Source organism: Trifolium pratense, linkage group LG7 (genome assembly GCF_020283565.1).
Source record: "Trifolium pratense cultivar HEN17-A07 linkage group LG7, ARS_RC_1.1, whole genome shotgun sequence".
NCBI classification, from domain to species: Eukaryota; Viridiplantae; Streptophyta; class Magnoliopsida; order Fabales; family Fabaceae; genus Trifolium; species Trifolium pratense.
Window position 1 is genome coordinate 8,213,429 of NC_060065.1, and position 11,405 is coordinate 8,224,833.

The 11,405-nt window shown below is 30.8% G+C and overlaps 2 protein-coding genes across 2 annotated transcripts; both read right to left on the bottom strand.

The window, feature by feature from the left end:
- Positions 1–990: 990 nt before the first annotated feature.
- On the bottom strand, positions 991–5,096 carry LOC123899431 (26S proteasome non-ATPase regulatory subunit 7 homolog A-like). Its single transcript, XM_045950552.1, has 10 exons — positions 4,795–5,096; positions 3,289–3,381; positions 3,127–3,208; positions 2,750–2,846; positions 2,534–2,609; positions 2,335–2,393; positions 2,056–2,178; positions 1,597–1,654; positions 1,427–1,512; positions 991–1,280 (listed from the first exon to the last, which is right to left on the bottom strand). The coding sequence occupies exons 1-10, from the start codon at positions 4,979–4,981 to the stop codon at positions 1,212–1,214; spliced, it is 930 nt and encodes a 309-aa protein (XP_045806508.1). The 5' UTR covers positions 4,982–5,096; the 3' UTR covers positions 991–1,211.
- A 4,726-nt stretch (positions 5,097–9,822) lies between these two features.
- Positions 9,823–10,731, bottom strand: LOC123899084 (WUSCHEL-related homeobox 7-like). Its single transcript, XM_045950141.1, has 2 exons — positions 10,329–10,731; positions 9,823–10,052 (listed from the first exon to the last, which is right to left on the bottom strand). The coding sequence occupies exons 1-2, from the start codon at positions 10,678–10,680 to the stop codon at positions 9,853–9,855; spliced, it is 552 nt and encodes a 183-aa protein (XP_045806097.1). The 5' UTR covers positions 10,681–10,731; the 3' UTR covers positions 9,823–9,852.
- Positions 10,732–11,405: the final 674 nt, after the last annotated feature.

Consider the following 11,405-nt stretch of genomic DNA (forward strand, 5'->3'; position numbering starts at 1 on the left):
AAATTTATATCTAATCTCATTATTTGTCTTACAAATTTGTTGATCATTTTTTTTTTTGACATGAAATTTGTTGATCATTAATACAGTAAAAAGGTACAAATATTTGCTAATCATAAATCTATATAAAAAAACACCTATAATTGATAAATAAATAATTGTGACACATTTTTTTTATAATAAAATTATGATACATCTATTTTATTTTTACATTATTGATAATATTTATTCTATATATAAAAAATTCTTTTTTTAACAAAGATAATTACACCGTGCCGATGCACGGGTCTTACACTAGTTCTTTAACAATTATGTATTCAATGTCTTGAACCTATATAAATTGTCCTTTTTCACTTAAATCTTTGTTTATTTTTTTTATTTTTTTCCTTAAGTAGTACCTTAGAAGTATCAGTTAGTATGGAAAAAGATTCCCTCCAGTACATTTCCTCCAACAGTTTAATCTCATCCTTTGATTTTATTTTTATTTTCAATTCAAATGGGTGGCCAGGATTGAACTAGATCTCCTCCGGTGGATAATCCACGGGAGAGAATCCGAACTCCGGTTAGTATAACCCTTTTATTTTTATCCTTCTACCGCAACTCAGCTTAATCATGTACGAAGGGAACGCAACCGTGGTTGTCAGTTGTCACCTTATTGGGGCCCCCAGACCTTACTCTATAACCCACCAGGTTCAAGCACCATATTTTTGTGTCTTCCATCTTTGAAGGAAACATATATAAACAATGGTGGAAGGGTGAATGTTGAGATTCTTCGGTTGGGGGAATGGTGCTTTATGAGGAAGAGGTTATATGGGGGAGTGGGAATGGAAGGTAGCTGGCAGGAGAGGGGAAGTAAAAGTGACCAAGTGAGGGGTGGAGGTTTATTTGCTTGTAAAAAAGGATTAGGACATGAAAATAGGGCGTGTGAATAACAATTGTCAAATTCAATTTTTATAGAAAAAGGATAAATTCTTCAATGGTTGTTAACAAAGATACTAAACTAAGAAAATGATCATAGAATAGAAGAGTAACATACATAAATAAAGTGCACGGGAATTGATGTAAGAGCATCATTATGCCATGTTACATGTAATTCTCTACCCTACAGAAATGCTTGAGAAGACCGACAAAAGCGATTAAGTTGTAAGAATCCCGGTCTATGGAATCATTCATGGTGCCTTTAGAGCTCAAAGCATCACAACCCTAAAAAACCCTTATGCAGCTGCACGTGATACTGGTGCAGGTTTTGAGTCTTCTGCCCTTTCATGTTCTTTGTTGAGCATCTGAAATTACATTTCAAATATTAAAAGTCATAAATCACAGTAATGAATCCTAATCCTAAATATAACATGATGAATCCTAAATATAGGAGCCAAATTGAGAAATGATCAATAATACTTCAACAAAAATTCAGGATAGTGAATCTCACCTTGTTGTTAATCAAGTTGTGGAGTGCAATTACACTTCTAATGAGAGATGACAGGTATATTACCAGCATCATATCATTGGTTTTCACTGCACATGTAAGACAGGGATCAGCAATCTAGGAGAGACACTCAGAAAACATCATATTCATACAATCAAATCACAAATCTTAACCTGCAAAAGCCTTGATAAGATCGGTGACATTAAGATTTGGTAGCAGGTTGAACACATCCTAACAAAATACAACAAGAAATTAGATGGTGAAAAAATAATAATGGTGCAGAAACAACAATAAAACTTGTACTATTCCATGGAATTATTTCTTCCGGCCGGTAATGTCTCGGTTGACTATTTGGGCTCTTAGAATAAAAAATAATTAATCTAAGAGGTGGGGAATATCCACATTGGCACATTCACAAACAATTTGATGACAAAGCCAAGCGACCAATATTTTTTTTTGGGTCAAGTAGCCTAGTGGCTAGAATTTCACCCTTATAGAATTTGTGAATAAGTGGAGTGTCCGGGGTTTGAATCCCGACCCCTGCGTATATAATGCATTGTCCCTACCAACCGAGTTAAGCTCGCAGAGACCAAGCAATCAGTATTTAATATGCAAGATTGTGAGAAACAAACCTGTAGATGGTATAGGATCTCATGGTTTAAGGGAAGCTTTTCATCAATAACAAGATCAAGGTAACTCCTTATCTCTTTAAGTCTTGCATCCAAACCTTTCAAGGCTGTAAGTTTTCCACTCACCTATGTAAAAAGCAACAGTGTGAGGAATCTGCATTCATTGTTTTCACTAAAATGAACCATAAAATCATTGCAGGGACAACATATCCAAAGAGATTGCATGATGAAAAGAAAAAGGAAACAAAAGAAAATAAATTAATAAATAAGAAAATATAAAACCTCGGTTGCGAGGGTGCTAATGGTTGTATCCTTCACATCCCTAAGCAAGTGTTCCACTCCTGAACAAGGATAAGAAGAATTCATAAAAGATTAAATGTTCAGCAACTAGTATATGGTTATAATTCAAAAGCCCAATTTAAGACAAACCAAATAAAAATGAACCAGAGAAAAATTACAGAATAAACTCTGATTTCCATACCTATTTCCTCAACCTCATGAGCAGCAATCTCTGATTGCACATGAACAAAGACCTTTTGGCTTTTCTGAGTAGCATTCTGCATTCAGAATAAACTATCTATTAGTTCCCGTGCCTAACAATTAAGCATCGAGCAAATACTAGTTCTTTTTCACCATCATATATGCAGAAGACTGAGAAGAGTCACTTCTGCAATAATATAAAGGACTTAAATTCTACCTCTTTAACCTCCTCAACAGCATAGTATGCTTTTGTTGGAATTCCCAACTCCTTAGGTTCAACATCAATTATAACCAACACAGGATTTGGAACATAGCTGCAACAGTTTTAAGCAAGATCAATTTGGATAAAGATTGATTCAGGATACTAAGTACAGATGAAGACAATAAATCCAGCAAAAGGCAAACAGACTCATATCAACACATAGAAATGTTGTATAAAGTTCCAACCAAATAAAGACAATATTTTTATTAGGGTAAAGAATTTGCCAAGCCACTAAATTTGCAAATATTTTTGGGACATTATTGCTTAAATAAAGTAAATGCACAGTATTGAAACATATCACTCTCCACAAGATTTTAATTCATAAAACATACTCATTAAATAACCCATGAATGTCGAGGTCATTTTCACGCAGTTTTGGACCAGTGCTATACCACCCCACCACATGCTCCTTTGCTGTAAAAAAAATATTTGTTTAGATCAGATACTCAATGGAGACAAAGGTACAAGAAAATGAAAAACCTACCAACTCATACCATTTATTCTCTTAAACATGGAAAACATTGCTTCGTGGTAATTGTGGTCGAGAAACCAAATGCTAGGGTCCTTGTCATCTTCTTCAAAGGGCACTGTCGATTAGAGAACCAATTAGCGAGAGATATACTATTAACATAACATATTTTATTAGCTGATTATATTCCTAAGTGACAGATGATAAAATCATCTGAACCAAAATTATATTTGAAGTAATAATTCTACACATCCAATTGAATATATCCAACTCAGAAAACAGACCAACGAAGCAACGTGTCACAGGAAACTTCATTATCCCTTATACACACTATGGAAAACAGATTCTTCAAGAATTCTTTGAAATTATAAATAAGACAACGCAAAAGCTAAAAAAAACTTCAACCATCAAATAGAACTGCCATAGAGATTCGACAAAGTTTTACGTTTAATTTTGAGTGCCTAACATAAACCTTCAACCAGCACACAAAATTGTCATGCAGATTTCAACTAAGTCATACGTTGGATGTCAACTGCCTAACACAATCCTTCAACCATCACACTGAACTGTCGTAGATACTAGAGTTTTAAATTGGCTATCGACCTCCTAACGCAACCCTTCAATCATATCACACAAAACTACACTAAGGCTTTGTTTGGAGGGGGAGGGAGGGAAGGGTTTTAAAAAAAAGGGAAGGAGCAAGTGGAACTTAAAAATTGTTTCCGAGGAGGTTTTTTGAGGGTTTACTTGAATTATTCAAATTTAATCTATGCTGTTATAATATTTTCAAAATTAAAAATATATTAATCAAAAGCATTCATTTATCATTGCCCCCAGAGCAGATTTCTCTATTTTATTCCTCTGCCTTTCTCCCCCCAAAGCCCTCCCCTCCCCTCCAAACAAAGCATAAAGAAATCTAAGGCTAAGATTTCCGCCAACAAGTCAGCATGCTTTGATCCATCTCATGCAAAATCATGCCTCCAAGAAATTGCTAATAAATATGTGCATTACATAGGATAGGTATCATGTGGACCAGAACATAGAAGCACGCATTACATTAAGTATTAAAACCTAGAAGATTAAACTTACACGGGCCCATTTGGAACTTTGGATTGACTTATTAGCTTATGCAAATAAATAACTTTTATGTATTATTATAAGTTTGTCAAGGTAGTTTATGAAAAAACAGCTTATAAAGATACAATTTCCGATGGTGAGAACTTATGAATTAACATAAAAACATATTAATTTGCATAAGCTATTTCTCATGAGCTTAAAAATAAGTTAATCCAGACAAGCACATACACTGCTCCTAAGTCGTAAATCAAGTTTGTTCATTCTGGATTCAAATATAACAAATCTTAATAAATTTCTATAAGCTCTTAACAACATGGATCAATTAAATCTTAACTATACTTTCCCTTGCTAAAATTAGGGCACAAAACTTAACAACAAAGCATTGGCATTGAGTGAAATAACTACTAATAATAAATAACATAAAGTGTTGTTAGATAAGGGAAAAGATCCAAACCAGCATAGCTATTGGAAACATCAACGGTGCCTTTGAATGTTGAACCGAGCAAAACGCCGACGACACGTTTACGTGTATCCTTAGCGACTCTGTTGTAGTTATCGACGATGCTGAGCAACACTAGTGGATGAACCACCACTTTCTCGATCGATCGAGATGAGATTTGTTGAGTTTTTATCACATCCATGGTGATTTCTTTGAAGCTTAGATTTTCTTTCGCTCTTTGTTGTTCAGTATTTTCTGAGATTTAATTTTCCCTCTGCTTTTACTTCTGTTTTTCTTTTATTTCCTTTTTCGTGTTGGACACGAATACGAAAGATGTACTTTTTTTTTTTTACTGGCCCAAATATTAGTGTTCAAACTAAATTGGGTTTGTGACTACAAGCCCACAAAAACTATATCTTGCACAAACTTTTTTTTGAACAAGATCTCCCACAAACTATGTGATAAAAATATTCAAAACATCAATGATAATGACAAATCTTTTTTTTTATTTTATAATAACGATGATAAAATTTAGAGGTTAATTGTTTTCATAATTTTTGTAATTTTAAAAAATAGCTTAATTAAAATCAGTTTGATTAAAAATATGTAGATTTAATATTAGATACTATGTATGGAGGAGATGTGGTGTTCAATCTATTATCTGTTTTCGAGCATTGGTCTATTGTTGATCTTATCACTCTCCTAAACTATTCCACAAGTTTATTGCAGATAGCATAATAGTTTAGGGATCAATGCAAGTTTTTATTATTACTGATTTCAAGTTACTCAAAACTTGCATCGTAAGGTGATTTAAATATTTCATTTTAATTACTTGTTATCATCAACTTTGTGTTTTATGTTGAAAATTTGCAAAATTAAAATGTTGATATACAACGTAACATCAAATAAATTCGAACATGAGGCTTGAGTCTTATATATATTATAAATTTGTTTTATGCAATAAAATTAAAATGTTTACACCCATTTATTATTATAGTAATAGAAACATGTCTGCTTATTGGAGACTTCCTTTCAAATTCATAGCAGCTTCGGTCACTTATATTTTGTGTAATAAACATGGTTTTCAACTTGCTCGATGTCCATTCATTATGTTCTTGTGGAAATAATTTTTTTGGTGATTATTATTAATATGGTTGCTATTAGACACTCTCATGATCTTTATCTTATCTGATTGTCGGAGGAAGCTCTTGCTTTGATTGATTTTGAGCAAGGTTGTTAAATTTTCATTTTAAATCGTAAATTCGTATGACTTTCGTGTCAAATTGGAGCTAAAATTATTTTCAGCAAAATCGAAAGTTAAAGTGAGTTAATATGATTTAACTCCCTATAAAATCAGTAAAATCACTTAAACTTGCATATCTAACTATTCAAAAACTTAATTTTTAGTCAATTCAAAAATTCAATTTTATCAAAAAAATTTATAATAGTATATGTTAATAATTATAGGAGTAACAATTATTTACACTTGTGATTATTTTTTAAAATGACATACTCTTTATACTCTTTTTTACAAGCAAAAGTTCATGATTGAATAATTGATTATCCAGTATAAATAATTTTTAATACTCGTTTGTTCCCAACAACGTCTCTTATTTTTATGCATGTGTGCAAAAAAAATAAATACAAAAAGAATTGATAAAAACAAGTGAGAAACAAAACAAATAAGTAATTATATTTTGATTAAATAATAATATAGCAAGTAATTATATTTTGGTAAAATAATATAATATAGCAAAAATTTATACGATATTATTCTAAATATAATAATTTTTTCCAATAGATAGACAAAATGACGTTCGACCTAACAATATTGACATTTCTTTCAGTTGAGCTAAGATTGTGGACATTTAAATATAATAAGTTATTTGATAAATAATAGATACATAAATCTTGTAAAAAAAAGATACATAATTATTAAAAAAAATACATAATATAATCGAGGTTTCGTAAAAAAAAATAGGGGTAATATATAATCACTTTGTATTTCAATCATATATAATATTCAATCTCACATAACATATATGATTCAAAGGGTCATGTACTCATATTTAATACGTGAAAAAAAAAATTATTTCTTTACAAGATATATTGATTGACATATAGTTGTGTACATTTTTTTTTTGGTGAAAATTATGTTAATTATTATTGAAATGTATGATTGTAGTCATATTTAACTAATGAGAATGAGAGAAAATCAATTAAATGTGAATTATCTAATACTTTTATATAAATTTTATTTTTAATTTAAACATAATAATATCAGCATTATCTGGGTACTCAAGTACTCATAAGTCATATCAGCATCCATTATCGACAATTCTTTTTTTTTTTTTTTTTTAGTAAGTAGTCTTATTAATGGCTTGAAATTCCATTTTTAAAGATGGATAAGTGAAGTGTCCGGGGTTCGAACCCCAGCTCCTGCATATAAAATGCTGATGTCCCTACCATTTGAGCTAAGCTCACGGGGACCCATTATCGACAATTCTACTAAGCAATAAAATAAATTATATTTTTTTTTAATAGAATTAAAAAGTCGTCAAGGATTTTAATGTTGACTTATTCACATTGTGTTAATAAAGTTATTATTAATCGTGCTAATGTTTCATCTTGATAATGCTAAAGTTATTAAAATTTATATACATACATATATTTTTATATAATAATATAAATAAAATTGATATACATATATATTTATATTATGCGAGTATGAGACAGAGTAAATACTAAGGTACATGTACTCACACTCATACCACCTTTTTCTTTTTTTAACGGCAAATAGTTTTCATTAATTATATATAGAAGGAGATGAAACAGAGTACAAGTGGTATTGAACCCACTATATATAACAAATAGATAAAATACAATTAGTACTCTAACCACTCAACCAGGGACATAAACTTATTATACAGGAGCCAGATATAGGACTATAATAAAATTAATATCTATAACAATATATAAAAAGGATAAGTGAGTTTGGGTTGAATTTTTTATATTGTTCAAATTACTCTTTTAAATTCAAATAACACAATAGATCTAATAAGACATCAAGTACGTAACATATTATAACTGCGTAACATATTATAACTGCACAATGGTTCTTTCTTATTTTCAATGATCACAATTCTTGCAGAAATTTAAATAAAGTACATTTTTTAATTGCAAAATTTTATTAATCTCTCATTTTTAATTTCATCTATAACAATATATAAAAAGGATAAGTGAGTTTGGGTTGGATTCTTTATATTGTCCAAATTACCCTTTTAAATTCAAATTTTAAATTCAAATAACACAATAGATCTAATAAGGCATCAAGTACGTAACATATTATAACTGCGTAATATATTATAACTGCACAATGATTCTTTCTTATTTTCAACGATCACAATTCTTGTAGAAATTTAAATAAGGTACATTTTTTAATTGTAAAATTTTATTAATCTCTCATTTTTAATTTCATAACATAAAAAAAAAAAATTACATAAGTTAGACACAGGCAGGCGCGGAACGCGCCTGTCTGGCCCGCTAGTATTTATAATAATATTAATATATTTATAATATGCTAATATATACACAATTATTTTGATCCTTCAACATGTTTTTTTGTTAGTCATTTTTATTTTCAAATGTATCTTTTGTTTGGTCCACAAATATGCTTTATTGTAGTCAAAATTTTTTTTTGACTAATTGTTGTAGTCAACTTGTCCAAAGAATTATAATAGATATATTTGAGTTTTTTTTTTTTTTTTAGTTTAAATATTTGAGAGTTTTTTTTTTTGTAATTTTAATACAATTGACAACATCCTATATAAGGAACAATATTAACTATATGTTCCTTAAATATAGTTAATTTTTTTGAGTTTTTTTTGTTACATCCTCCTCCCCAACTCTAACTCGTTCTTCATGATCATGTACGAGGGACATCTTTCCGACTTAGTTTTATTAATTGTTCTTTAACAATATTAACCATATGTTTAACATTTGCTAAATATATACTAGTCACCTAACGGTAGTATATTTGATAGTTATTATTTAGAAGTATTATTGAAGAGATTAAAATTCAAACGCTGAATTCTTCACTTCTCCATATACTACAACAAAACTGCTTTTTAGCTTCGGCCTAATAGGTTATACTAGACAAAAATAAAAATTGCTAATATTTTTCCATTGAAATTATGATTAAGTAATTATTTTTCTTAATTGGTTTGCACTTGCACGTGACCAGCTCCCTCACATAGCATACGAATCAGAGTTAACACTGGTCTTCAGAATCAGAGTAATACTATAATTTGGATTAGTTCTAGATGACAACCATGTATGAAACTTCCAACCTGGTTTGGTACCATTTTTATATACTATACAACATGTGTGTGTGTGTGTGTAAATGGTTCGTGATAATCAAAAGATGGGAACAGACCCGAGGCATGACTCATTTGTAATGGGAGAATAATTTATCATGGCATATATCCTTTATGCATTAATTTCATTGTCACATCTCTCGTGAGTCATAATCCCAAGTATTCAAAATTTATTTATACTATAGATATAATCCAACAGAGTATACCCACATATTGAAAAACCAAATTGAACGACCATGCAGATGAGAATGTCCAATATTTATTACAAGGAACTAAACTAATCAGATTAATCACTGGATAATAAAATAAGATTAAATTAATTAGTACACGCAAATTGGCCTGGTAGTGAAGATTTAGAACTTTGGAGTGTTATCTTTCTTGCAAGTCTTAGAAATTAGTATTGGGCCTAACTCATTCTTACAAACTTTTGTAAGGTGAGGATTGTCTTTAATATATAAACACTTAGTCAGCAATTTGGTCCATAAAGAGTAAAAATCTTAACAGCAAGGTCTCAAGTTCAAATTTTCTCTGTATCATTCATTTTCTATTTTGAGTTCGTCCATAAAGAGTAAAAATCTAAGATAGATGACTTGTTCTTGTAACCTTAATTTTCTTTTTGTGAAGGCTAAACCTAACATAACAATAATGTATTTTATTTGATTGCAACCACAGCCTACAAAAAAGATTAATTCCAAGATTACATAAAACTCAAACAAAGATCTAATGGTGGGTGATCCATTTGTTCCCTCATTGTGTATGAAAACATATTATCCCTGCATTCATTTGCATAGACCCTCAAATTCTTTGACTCTGATTCACCAAATGAGTTCAAGGGAAAGAGCTCTAGTGTCTCCATCACCCTCTTTGGCTCTGAAACCTTATAGACCTGAGCAAAATCTGCCAAAAGAATCAAAAAGTAAAAAAAAAAAAAAAGGTAAGAAAACATTAAACCATATACTATAGCAAGCTCTTAATGTTTGTGTTACCGCAACTCAATATTGTGATTCAGGCTATGGGTCAGGGACAGAAGGAAATATACCTTCTATCCCTGAGCCAGACTGCATCAACTTAACATTATAGATCATATATAACGCGACCATGATAATAACTACAACTACAATTTAAAACCTTATATATTAGTACATAGATCTAACTAACATAAAAGGTGCTTACTTTGTGTAGAAGAATTAACCGACATAACATTTGCTCGACGAAACACATCCTTATTACTATCATCATCGTCATCTGATGATGACGACACCTTACGACGACGCTTCTGTCTTTCCCTAGCCTTATGATTTTGAAACCAATAAAAAACATTCTTACTCTCAATCTTACCATAAAAACTAAGCTGATTAGAAATCTTTTGAATCTGATCAGTACTTGGTGTACGGAGTCCTGAACTGAAAAGTTCAGTCAGAACCTTAACTTGTTCAGTAGTTGGATTCCAACGCCCACATTTTGTACCACTACTGCCACGAACACTTCCATTTCTAATACAAAAGCCTGACATTCCCTCATCCATATTTTTCAGAAACTCTCTCAATGATTCTGTGCCTCTGTCTGAACTGTGAAACTTTAGCTCAGAGCTTCTCTGAACCATAAAGATCTGAGTCCGTGTACATTTATAATACCTTAATGAATAATCTAATGTCTAAATCTTTGTCTTTTATCACTTTTTTGTGCGTGTTACTTTTGTTAGCTTTACAAATTAGCTCAATAAATTTATAATTCATGTTTTCTTGTTTTGTTTGAATCTATGAAGCACAGACACAAATATCGAACATAACATAGGCACTAACACCTATGATAATTTTAGAAAGTGACACAATTCAATGTAATTATAAGTGTTGGTATCATGTGAGTATCTGACACCGACGTGTATCCGACACCGAGAAATGCCTAATTTGAGAAGTGTCCGTGCTTCATAGATTTGAATTTAATTAGGGAATGTGATTGAGATTGAACTATGTATACAGTTTGATCGGGTTTTGATTTAGTCTGGTTTTTTGTGCTGGTTAATAAAGAAATAAAAAGACAAAGACATGCGTGAAAGCAGCCACTATTCAACGTTTTGGTCTTGGAGCAGACAATGTGTAAGCTAAGCTTTTTTTATATTTGTTAAATACATGTAGTTTATGCTATAATAGCACAGTATTATATATGCATAAATTTTTTTAGTAACTCATCGTAATTAGTATCTTTGGCTCTCTAGTAAGATTAAAGAGTCATGTTAGATATAATTAAAGA